The sequence below is a fragment of the Rhagoletis pomonella genome, unplaced genomic scaffold (genome assembly GCF_013731165.1).
Source record: "Rhagoletis pomonella isolate Grant_MI unplaced genomic scaffold, Rhpom_1.0 Rhpom_scaffold_00004, whole genome shotgun sequence".
In the NCBI taxonomy this organism is placed as follows: domain Eukaryota; kingdom Metazoa; phylum Arthropoda; class Insecta; order Diptera; family Tephritidae; genus Rhagoletis; species Rhagoletis pomonella.
Genome location: NW_023458558.1, coordinates 56,797,065 through 56,809,459, shown reverse-complemented (window position 1 = coordinate 56,809,459; position 12,395 = coordinate 56,797,065). Strand labels below are relative to the sequence as shown.

The 12,395-nt window shown below is 35.4% G+C and overlaps 2 protein-coding genes across 2 annotated transcripts in view; one reads left to right on the top strand and one right to left on the bottom strand.

The window, feature by feature from the left end:
- Positions 1-245: 245 nt before the first annotated feature.
- On the top strand, positions 246-4,538 carry LOC118737848 (sperm-associated antigen 1). Its single transcript, XM_036468637.1, has 5 exons — positions 246-811; positions 1,124-1,542; positions 1,613-1,740; positions 3,515-3,642; positions 3,916-4,538. The coding sequence occupies exons 1-5, from the start codon at positions 536-538 to the stop codon at positions 4,441-4,443; spliced, it is 1,479 nt and encodes a 492-aa protein (XP_036324530.1). The 5' UTR covers positions 246-535; the 3' UTR covers positions 4,444-4,538.
- Positions 4,539-4,558: 20 nt separating this feature from the next.
- The window catches only part of LOC118737847 (uridine phosphorylase 1), an 8,658-nt gene continuing 821 nt past the window's right edge, over positions 4,559-12,395 (bottom strand). Inside the window, exons 2-7 of the mRNA XM_036468636.1 lie at positions 10,685-10,808; positions 10,453-10,590; positions 10,150-10,359; positions 5,315-5,468; positions 4,809-5,023; positions 4,559-4,739 (exon numbers count right to left, since the gene is read on the bottom strand). Of these exons, the coding sequence (XP_036324529.1) occupies positions 4,638-4,739; positions 4,809-5,023; positions 5,315-5,468; positions 10,150-10,359; positions 10,453-10,590; positions 10,685-10,808 (943 nt within the window). The 3' untranslated portion in view covers positions 4,559-4,637. The remainder of the gene's footprint in view (positions 4,740-4,808; positions 5,024-5,314; positions 5,469-10,149; positions 10,360-10,452; positions 10,591-10,684; positions 10,809-12,395) is intronic.

The window sequence follows — 12,395 nt, the reverse complement described above, 5'->3', positions numbered from 1 at the left end:
GGGTAAAGGAATATCCAGGGTAGAAGGAGGGATTGTTTTAGTGGCTACACCACTCACGTAGGAGCGTTTACGTTATTGGTGTTGTTATTGGATTATCGCATCCATCAAACACTTTGACGAGCCAGATCTAGTCCGGAATTGAAAATCGCTTCAGCTAAAAAAACACAAGAAATTATGTTGAATCTTGAGTTCTCATAGGACAATGTACCAATATCGAGAGCAGCGATTAAGTTACGGAATTTTTTCTTGCAATCGAAATTGTTTGCTGGGTGGTTTATCGTTGCAACCACCTAACCACAAATAGAGTCTCACAAGTTGCGAGTGGAATACGAAGTTCAGTGGTTGCAATCACTGTTGGCATGGTTGCCCAGTTCAATAATAATTGTTTAATCGATTCGGCACCAAAGTAGCTTTAGAAATATAAAGACGGTGTCAGTTTTTTGTTTTTGAGTTTTCAAACGAAATAAACAAGATACATAAGTATCTAATTTAGCAAACTCACTAGACCCGAGGAACATTTAACCGCTCCACCACCATGGCAGACAAGGAAAGGAAAACTAAACTTATCGAAAAGTATGAAATTCCATTGCACCATTTGGATTTCGCCTATATTCGTGAGTGTAAAAACGCGCGGGAAATGGAAAAGATCGTACAAATTTTACGTTCCGGTGAAGAAGGATATTTTCCAGATCTCACAAAATGCGCTGAAGATAAGTTACGTGAATTGAAACCAAACAGTCGCCTCTTTCGCTATGAGGAAAAATTGCAAGGCCGTGAGGCGCTCTCCAATCAAGATTGGAAACCGATTTACGTAAGTGTAAAGGGCAAGAGTACATATCGTCAACATCAATACAAAAATCCATATTTGGTATTTTATACATAAGTACAGATAAGTAGAGATATACCGTTACGTAGCTCTCAGCCATGTATGCACCCCTGTACTAAAATGATGTACTAAAATTCAAAGTCGTATCTTAAAAAAAGTATCTTTGGAATAGCTCAGCAAACATTTACTTTGCAAATTAAAGTCTTTTGCTTCTCCTATAAAATTTAAAATTTTTCAAATAAGGCGCTTTGGACATTTGCATGTATGTATGTATCTGTGTATACTCCCTCACTTTAGGAATGGACAAATAATATAAAAGTAAAAGATAAGGAATTATCTGTTGCTGAGAAGATGGTAGCTGATCTAGATGTTCCCCCAGTGCGCAAAGGTGGCCCTATCTTACAATCAGGCGAAAGGGCGGATTCGGTGTCAGCCCAAAGCGCCATTGATCGCACCAAGGAAAGCAAAACTATAAAAAAGGCTAGCGACCGTATAAAATCGACTGACTACCAAAAATGGGATAAATACGATGCGGATGAGGAGTGTATACGTATGGAATTAGCAGAAGAGCGCGTGCAGGAAGAGATTGAACGCAAGAATCGACTCAATAAACAAAAATCCAAAACGCAGCGAAATGTTGAAGGTGGCAGGGATGCCAAGGAACGCGACGTGAAAAGCAAACTTACCGCAGTGGAACGGGAGAGTCTTTCAGAACAGTGAGTTCACATTTTCTAGATAAATATGTATATTCGAACCACGCACATTAATTTTTTAATGAATTTACAGATATCGACTGCGTGGTAATGACTATTTTCGCGCTAAGGAATATGATAACGCTATTAACGAGTATAATCTCTCCATTAACATTTGTCCAGAGAAAGCGGCGCCAGCGTACAACAATCGTGCCGCGGCGAGTAAGTATTTACCCAGTTGGAAAAGTAGTAATGCATTAGATGCGGGATAAATAATATAATGTATTTCTTACGCGTTCTCGATAATATTACTGCTAACTATGTAATCAGCATGCTAATGTATTCAAAAAGTTCCAAAAATGTCATATTAAAACACACATTCATTTCTCGATACTAGGTAATGCAAAATTGAATGCCCCACTTTTCTTAGGACATCGTCCTGGGGAAAAAATGAATTTTCGAATGTGAAAAGGGTTGTTTTACTGATTATTTTTTCGATTACTTTACATTACATTTCCCACTGGATACGTACATAAGTATGTACATACATTTGAGTCCTTCCATACAAAAGCACCGGGTTGACAAAGCTTTGCCCGGAGCAGTGTTGCCGTTTTAGCCCTTTGGTGGCTAGATTTAGCAACCACATACTTTTTTTGGCCACATAAATTTAAAATTGCCCCTACCCATTTTTTTAGCCCTTTGGAAAATGTATTAATACTTGGCATAAAAAAGTTTTATATGCTTAATTTGATATATGTATATTTATGGTATATAATTATCCTAAGAGATAACATTTTGTATATAGGGAAAGCATTGTTTAAGAACCTTCTCTTGGTACCCATGAATAGAATTGGTTACCTTTTTTTCTAAACAAAAAATTAAATAAATATTCTGTTCAAAATAGGTGGCAACCCTATTAAAAATATTTTTGAATTGTGGATCTTTAAAATACTCTCCATTTGATACCCATATTAAGATGTTTTAAATAATTTGTAACTAATTTCGAATAAGCGGCAACCTTATACGAGTCTTCTCTGAAGTAATGCCTATTGAGATAACCTTAAAATACAAAACATTATCGGTGTACAAAATTTCATCAAAATCGTTAGAGCCGTTTGCGAGAACACTATGTATATATGTATATACAAGAATTGCTCGTTTAAGGAAGATTTTAGAAAATTTACACCTCAATATTTTTTTGATGTGAAATATTTTTTTTACATTCTTTATCGAAAAAAATAAGACACCTATTTTTTTATTTCGTCATGATTTTCGAAAATCTCTAAAAAAATTCCCGAAATTTTGAACTCACAGAGAAGTCTCTTTCAGTTTTTTGCAGTTAATGGACTATGTATGGGTCGCAGAAAATCAGTTAAGTCATGAAAATGTGCGTAATTACCTCGGCTTTCCATTAGAGTGCGAGATGGATTTGAACAAATAAGTTTTGCATTAAAAATTTGAATGTTTCATATTTTTTTGTTTGTCATTTTTTTTGCATTCTTAATACTTGTCAAACTTTATGGAGTACACTGTAAAAATTTTAGAATGGAAAAACCAAAACTGTAGAAGTTACGATTTTTTTCATGCCTGTGTACATAAAGTAGCACAGGCAGCGAATTCCAAATATGCCACATGAATGAATTCATGTTCCATAAATAATGGGAATGTTTTCTATTTCGAATAAACCAATTACTACCGAAAAAATTAATTTTGTTTTTTTTTTTTTGTATTAAAAAAAAAACCTCCATACCCATCGTCCGACTATGATGAGGGGTTGGTACGGAGCACGCGACAATTCCTATGCAGAATATAGTCGACGGACCAACGAACTCGTATATTTTCAGTTACACCTCCGTGGAACTTCGGCTTCAGTAATAGCTTTTCGTATATTTCGCAACTACGTAGTTTAACCTTTAACCAGTAAGATATTTTAAATGTTTACCAGTGATTTGACATACATAATGCTACTAGCTCCGTTTTATCTTCTTTTCTTTAGAAATAAAACTTAAATGGTATTCCGACGCTATTAAAGATTGTGAACAATGCCTTCAGTTGGAGCCAGATAACCTGAAGGCCAGATTAAGGCTAGCAGAAGCGACTTATTGTGACGGAGAAAGGCAAGAGGTAAAATGGCTTAATTGCATACATACGTACCTACATATCTATATACATATGTATATATACATACATACATATGTATGTGCGTATGGTCAAAATTTTGAGATCGAGGAACGAGTGGAGAAAAGTTTTTATTTAACTCACCCGCTATCTCTTGATATATTTCGTTAGATCAAAGACAAAAATTTTTACTATGTATATGTATATACATATATGCATGTATAGTAAATAAATGTTTTACGTACTTAAAAAAAAAGTAAATTTTCTTTTGCCCTTCAGTCGTATGCATTATACCTGAAAGTATTGGAATTGGAGCCCGGAAATGCCGCTGCCTTAAGAGCCATAGCAGAACTAAAGAGTTTGTATGGCGATTTACCACCCCCTACTGCTACGCGTCTACAAATTCAAGAGGAGAGTAAAACAAAATCTATGAACGACGGCAAAGTTTCAAAGAAGAATAAAAAATCTAAAATCATTGAAAAACAAACGACTAGTACCACACGGCTTGTGGAGTCGTCAGTTTCAACTCCAAGCGCTGCTTTAAATCCGCTCAAAACAAAACCGAACGATTATGATTTATCAGACTTGATTAAACCGAATCGCTTAGTTAAAAATAAATTAGCCACTGCAGCTGCTGCATTGAGCAATATGAAAACCGTTAAAACACAAAAGCAACAAAAAGGGCAAAAGGACACACCAAAAGAACTAACTGCTATTAACAAGCAACCGCCTAAATTTCAAACCGAGTTAAGGCTACCGAATGATACATCCACGACTAAGAGGAAAATTTTGATCCAAGAGATTTAAAACAACCATAGCTTAACATCACATGCTCCCCCTTTTCTTTATGAATTTAATACAAATTAGCTCAATGTTAAATATTATTAGATGCTTAATTAATAAAAAATATAACATTTATTTTCTTGAAAACAAGGCCACAAATCTTTCTTTATAAATACAGTTACTTAAGTGTTATTTTTTTTTTTTAATAAAAGCACGTTCTATTTTGGTGTCGATTTTACTATACATCGCTTGAGAAAATGCGACAGAAGGATAAAGGGACGCTCTTCATAGTCTTTTAATTGCGCTTTTGTTGCTCTGATCTGAAATTTTAAATATAAATATATTTAAATGCTTGTAAGTATTTTTACAAAAAACCCCAAAATACATACCTGATCTCCTTCCAACCGATTTAAAAGCGTAACGCATACATCTGCAGCCCGGATACCACAATGCAGTGTCAACGAAGCAAACAGGGGTGCCTCCATTTCTATGTTCTTTATGCCACATTCATCATGGCAGCGCCGCAGAAAATTTAATTTATCCGCTACTGTGTAAGGCTCATTATTGGCGTTAGTGCAGGAAGCACCATCGAGGCGACCTTGTCCTAGCATAAAAATAAGGAATTAAAAAGGCATTAAACATGTTTTAGGTAAAACTTGAAAGATTATTTGATGGTTAATTATACATATATTAAATTAACAGTATAAAACATGTATCTTCGTATAAAATATATGTATGAATTAATTGATAATTGAGTTTCAAATTTCGTTATATTAAGGCGTATTTTTTTTGTTTTCGTACGAATCCTAAATTTTAAATTTTTGTACAGAAAATGATAGCAAAATTTCATGACTTTCGCTTCGTACGAAAAGAAGAATCCGCCCATTATTTGCACCTTCATAGAAGCAGTCTGTTCCCATCGTATTTCCCTCGATAATATTCCAACTACTTTCTGCTGTGGCATCTGCTGCTTCGACGCAAGTGAGCAAGTCATTACGCAATCTCTCGTCAAAATAAGCTGGTCTCGCAACGCGTTCACCCAAGATAGCCTGCAATTAGGTAATAACAAGAATGAAATAAAGGTTGTTCGGGACGGGATAAAATTGGGGGCCGGGAATTCCTCTTGAATTCCGCCGCAAACGAGGGTCGTGGAGGTACCGAAGCCCTGAAGTCCTTCGAGGGTTGATTACAATTCGAAAATTTGCTCAACGAAATGAAAGGTAATAACTTCACTTTTCACTATATATGTATGTATATATGTATATGTAAGTGCCTGACGGCCACTTTAATGCATATATGTATGTATACTAGCGATGCGATTGACAACTAAACAGATTGCAGCCCTACTAAAAAATAATATGTAAATGCGCATCTGGAGGCCAAGCCCTTTCATTTGGCACCTTAGTTCTTGTAATCCAACGAACAGCCCACATTTTTTAATTTTTCGCACAACCAAGGGTTCCAACCCTCTTCAAAAAATAAAACCTTACTGCAAATCGGAAGCCTTTTCCTTTGACACCTCATTTCTTTATATCGAATGAACTGTGCAAATCTAATGTCATTAACAAAAAATGTCCTCGCGTATTATACATACATAATTTTTCAATAGGTGGCAACCCCACTTAAACAAAAAATAAAAACTTATTGCACATGCAGAGACGATATCCTTTCACTTCTTACCTCAGATTTTAGTCCAAAAAGCGAAGAAGTTCGTACAATTTTTAAAAAGTGGCAACTCTACTCACAAAGTAATAGATTATTGAACATCTAAAAGCCTAGCTCTTTTATTTGACACTTCATTTCTTCTAATCTAACAAACAATGCGGATCTAATAATTTTTTAGACAGGTGACAACCCTATAGGAATTCAAAGTATGTACTAAAGATAATATTCCTATCGATACAGATTATACTTGAAAACTCTCGTATAAATCCGTTCAGTAGTTTTTGAGATTAGCGTGGCCAAATTATCTCGACTTCCTTTATACTACGTACAGAAGATAGTAAGTTTAAATAGGTGGCAACCCTATTCAAAAAATGAAAGCTTTTGTACATGCGAAGCTCAGAATCTTCCATTTGGTATTTCATTTTGTAATCCAACGAACGGCGAAAATCGTTTAATAGGTGGCAACCCTACTCAGAAAAATAATACATTATTGCACATGTAGAGGCTAAGTCTTTCCGTTTGATAGAGATGGTGCAAAACTAATTCCTACGCTTATTATGATTGTATATAGTAATTTTATGAAAAGGTAGCAACCCTATTCAAAAAAAAACATTAGTGCTTTTCTACAGGCCCTTTCGTTTGACACCTCATCTTTTTTAATCCAACAACGGTGCGGATCTTATAGTTTTTTTAGACAGGTGGCAACCCTAAGTAAAAAGGGTCACTCTCCTGTCGATACAGAATATATTAGAGAAAATCTCGTCAAAATACTTTCAGTGGTTTTCAAGATTACCGCGTACAAAAAATCTCGACTTTCCTTTATACTATGTATAGATGTTCAGTATAATTAAATGCTGTAACAAAAGGTTGCCCGGAGTTCTCTTCCAATGTGTAGAGTGTTGGGTGCTCGCAGAAGGCGAAACCTAACATCCGAGACGGGTAACAGGACTCGAGAAAAGGGAACTCGAGTAACGAGTAACTACAAGTGAAATTCTCTTATCAATAAATATGCTTAAGGTGAAGGGGGCTAGCGTAAACAAAGGTCATTCCGATCATCTATCAAAAAATGCCAGAGAAGAATGCCACGTATGAAATTATTTAGCTTCAACGAAGTAGTGCCATAACATAACATCAAGCAGCATCTAGCTTTCCAACCAAGGGCGTAGCCAGGATCTGATGTAAGGAGGGGCCAACGAAATATACTTTTTAATTTTTTTTAATATATTTATTATTTACTAATTTTACGCTAATACCGATTTACAGAAAGTTTTGAATTATTTCCTCCTGAATCATCTCGCAGTTTTCTATTGACGCTCATGAGGCATAGTCCAGAAAGCCTTTGTTCTCCTGCTGTGCTTCTGAGCTAGGTTTTTACTCTTCGAAATGAACTAAACGATCACTCCACAGTAGCTGTTGCGCTTGGAAAAGCACTCAAAATGGAAATACACTTACAATCTATCGCTGGTAGAAATTCGCTTTATTCTTTAAATAGATCTACAACTTCAACATCCTTCAAATCTTCTTCAGACAAGATCTTTTTCTTCCATAATTTGTATCAAAGAATTAGTTCACTGCCCATACCTGGATCATAGATTTGTTGAAAATGCTGCGCGTTCTTTTGTACCTTTTCACTGGAACTTTTAATCGAATACAATAGGTGTAATCTAGATTCCAGACAGCGAAAAAGCTGGACTCTTTTCATTGGAAAAGCGTAGTTATAAAGAGGCCGTTAGTGAATCCATCTGGATTAAACATTATAGACCCCTCTGCCCCTACCTGGCTAAGCCCTTGTTTCTACCTACAGCAATTCATGGCGATCTGGCGAACTTATTATTAGTAGAGATTTCCAGAGATTCCTCTACGACATAGAATATAATAAACTTGATTTGCAGTACGACCTTAGGTCTTTTAAGTTATCAGAGATCATCACAAAACTTTGTCCAGTTTAGCGACGTATGTAGATTTTTTTGTACCCGTAAATTTGATTTTACCTTAGGTTGGGTTAGGTTAGAGTGGCTGCCCCGTGCAGAGCGCGGAGCTCACGTGGGCAGGAAAAGCCCGTTGTGATACCACTGTGCGGAGCCATTTTCTTCTTTCCCTCCCTTAGTAATTGAACCACCGAGTGCGCTTTATATAGCACGAAAATTCGAGAAAACAGATTTTGCTTTGAAACTTTTGCCACCGGAAAGCCCAACACTAAAAAAGAAAGAGCAAGCACCTTTTCGTTGGTGCGGGGGCTTAGCTGAATTACCGACCAGCCCCTACCCTGGTCAAGGCCCCTTCCCTGGCGAGCCTTTCTACAATTAAATTTTTTTAAGTAACATGTGAAAGAAGGATCTATAAAAAACAAATGCAAAAAGAATACCAAAAGGGTGTGCCTCGAGCTATTACCGTTTCGATTCGTTAGGCTACACTGGCCCTTATGGCCTCATATGTAGTTTTGTTAGTAAGAGATTTTTCTATTTGTGTGTTTTAGACCGAACTCAATACTGCATTTCTTCGGCGTCTGACATTGCTTGAGGTACACTACTACTCCCATCCCCCATGAAAAACCTGTTTCAATCTGAGTCAACATTTTGGTCACATACGAAGAGACCAAGCGAATGCGAGAGCCTGGCTTGCATACATAAACGGAGGGTGTGGGCGAGAAAATGTTTCAGAAGCATAGTCAGAAGAGCTCCCAGCGAGTGGTGGTAAGTTGTAGCAGCACGTAGACAGGGGACTCAAAAAGTTCTTCAAGTTTGAACAGAGCTTAACGTATTAGGGGAGCTGAATCCCAAAATCAGGCATGGAAGATTCCAGTCGTATTTTCGTACTGCTAAACAGATTTGACGTGATGTTAAATGTGTAACAAATTGTACATAATAGTTTTTTAGGTACATTTGTCAGCTTTTAGAAAGAAAATATTTTCCTCAAAATAAAGACAATTCGGAGATTTAATTTTCTACTCTTGCCACATACTCGAAAAAAATGGTAAAGCCGCCCATTAACGTTCAGACAGCAGGTCGAACGCTTCTCCACCAATGTTCAAACACCAACATTCGATCTATTATCAAACATAATTTTTGCATATACTTTGAACAGAAAAGCGAAATAGTAAATACATTTCTGTACACTTTAATAACACTTGCCTATCTCTCATTAGTTGCGTTCTAGATGCTTCACGAACAGGAACATTCTCCCTTAATAAACCGTATGGAAGGTGGTCACCTGGAATCACCTGCCGTTGAGAATTTTCAGAAAGTTGCAAAAAAGGGGTAATTGATGAAAAAAGGGTCACCATATTATTTTTGACTTTTTTTTTACTCGCAAAAAGATAAATCTGAGATACCAAGTCAAAATCAAATTTACATGTATTATAAAGTTCCCTGCCAGAACGTTCCATTGTTAAATTTAAGAAGAAAATAGCGGGACAAGCTTTAAACAAAACATAGAAATCGAGTTGCTGCAAGGAGAAGAGTTGCATTTCCTTTAAAAGTTTAAAGTGGTGTATTTTTTCGTACTTACAGGAGGAAATATTTTTTAATAGTATGGTTCTGTTAACATTTCCTAAAACAAAATCAAAATTTTCAAAAAGTCGGGTCAAAGGGTATTGGCGCCTAAAAAGGTTCAAATTGCCCCTTTAGTCGCACAACGGCAACACTGGCTGTACGGCGAGAGAAAATATTAAAATATTTTGATTTTCATCAAATCGAAATTTGGTTGTACAAGCGGAAGTTGCAAAGCGTGTTGGATAGTTAATAGAATGTAAACAAATTCTGTGAAAACAGTTTAAAATGTAGATTTTTTATCTTATTAAAAGAACCGAGAATAAAATCAACCCCATTCAAGTGCATGGAAGTGTATCTGCCGTACACTCTCGGTCTAAGTAAAAACGTGAGTAAAACGAGCTTTAGAAAACATCGTTACAATAACACAACGTCAACTGTTTAAGATCACCACTTAACATACTCGAAAATTTAAGTCTAAAGAAATTTTCAATTTGCTACCACTATCTTAGACCATTAAATAATTAATTTTAAATTTATTTTTTTATATTTAATGTTTAACTTTACAAATACTTACAATTTCGTATTCACTGCGTAACAACCCGTTATAGCCTCGATTGGAAACGACTACAGTGCCGGGCTTAACTCCCAATCCGCCACTAGTGCCAATTCGTATAAAAACAGGGTCAACGCATTCAGCATAACGCACCAATTTAATTAATTCATGCAATACAACGCTCATGGTGGAACTGCCAACGCCATGGCTAACACACAACACGCAGCCAACCTAACAAATGAGTAGAGAAAAGTAAAAAACGTGCATAAATAAAAATTTGATCACTTCTTGTTTCAACTATTTATGCACAGATGTATGTACTACCATAAAGCCAGCATATCTATGGCCCGCCTCAAATAAATTCTTTTGATAGTCACTTCCCGAATTTCCATCGTAAACCTTTTCATTTAAATATTTAGCCAATTCAAGCATGCGCACATCCTTTCCACCTAAACAAATAACCTAATGGGTGTGCCATTGAACGAAAACAAGGAGAATTAATTTTCGCGTTGTCGCTTATTTCAAAATATGTATTTCTTTCGATACGTATGCTTACCTTAATGTGTCCGTATTGTTTTCTAATCTCAGCTGTGTTCTTGGTATCTGGTATATTTACCGCTAAATGGTATAAGTTATCAGAAGTCATTTGCTCCAAATTTGGATTTGTTCCTGTGAATAGGCTGTATGGAAATGCACGTTAGTATATTCATACATACGAATATTGTGTACATACTGATATACATATATGTACATGTATGCATCAGGGACGGTAATCAGTACATTTCTATTATAAAAAAAAAAAATAGCAAACCAGGCGAACTTCGTTCCGCCCCAAAGTAAATTTTTACTGAAACATTTGGTCCAACGTTTTCACAAACAATTCACGTTCAAGTTTGCTTTTGTGGTCATCTGAAGGCATATCCTCCATTTCCGTATAAAATGACCTAATGAAAGCGTTATGTCCGTGAAGAAGTTCTTGCGGCAACAATGGTCCGGTTCGATAGTGAATCGTTCTTGAATCTATACAGTGCAGTTGGTGGCAATTTCAAAATGGGGTAGCATCATTGGTCTACTTAAATCCAATATACATGTATATGTAGACTTATTTCGGACGAAATACCTTAAATATACTACAATTGTATTTGTAAGCATGCATACCCAAAATTTTCTAAAGTTCAAAGCAATTGTTAAAGTTTGTTGAGTTTTCATAATTTTTGTATGAAGTTTGAAATGTGGCGCTGGTTAGGTTAAGTGCTAGACCTTTATACAAAAAATATATGCATTAAGTACACAAAAAAAATATCCAAAACTAGTCAAAATGTCACTTGACTTAATCAGCTGGCCACAAGGGTATATAAAAATTTTATAATGAATTTGGAGTGTGCTAATAAAATTTGTTTTCATTTCGTGACGAACTAGTTTTTAACCGACTTCCGAAAAATGAGGAGGTTATCAGTTCGTCGGAATAATTTTTTTAAGTATGTTACCGCATAACATACATAAATACATACTAATCTGGTTAAGATCCCATCATTGGATCATGAAATATATATATATTTTTTTTGAAGTCGGTTTTTTTTTGCTAAAAATTACTTGTTTATATAACTACATTATTTATTACTAGCGTGGGGCGCATGTTATAGACCTGAATTGATATGAAGGGTAATATATGTTTGTAAGTGGATATATGAATAACGACCGCTTAAAATTGATCCTAAAATTTGTACTTTCTCTGTAGAAATTTTTGGTCTATGTTATGTAGTTTGACTATTGTCAATTAAATCTAATGGCGTTTTCGTTTCTACAAAAACTGTTGCCTTCTCATTGCCGTCTTCTTTGTTTATGTTCGTAGAGGGCAAAGAGAAGGTAACCTTTTTCGATAGATTCGAAAACGCCATAATGCATAACGTGGAGGGCATACGTTTTTCGTTTTCAATCTCATAAATGGTTTATAATAACTTTTGCTAAAATTTCAAAATCGAAAGTTATCAAAACAAATTTAATGGGACTGAGAAATATTATTTTCTAATTTTTAACCCATTTATATAAGCGTGGTATATAAAAAAGTTTTTTTTTAATTTTATTTATTTAATTATATCTTTACTCCTTGAAAGTTGCATATCATCTTCAAAGCAATTTTTCTTTTAAAACGATCGGCAATTTTTTGTTCAATTTTAACAGCTGATTGATCATAATCAAATCAAATTTTATATTTATATTTTATGTTTCATAATTTTTCATCATGTTTTTAGATGTCCTAGTTAAAA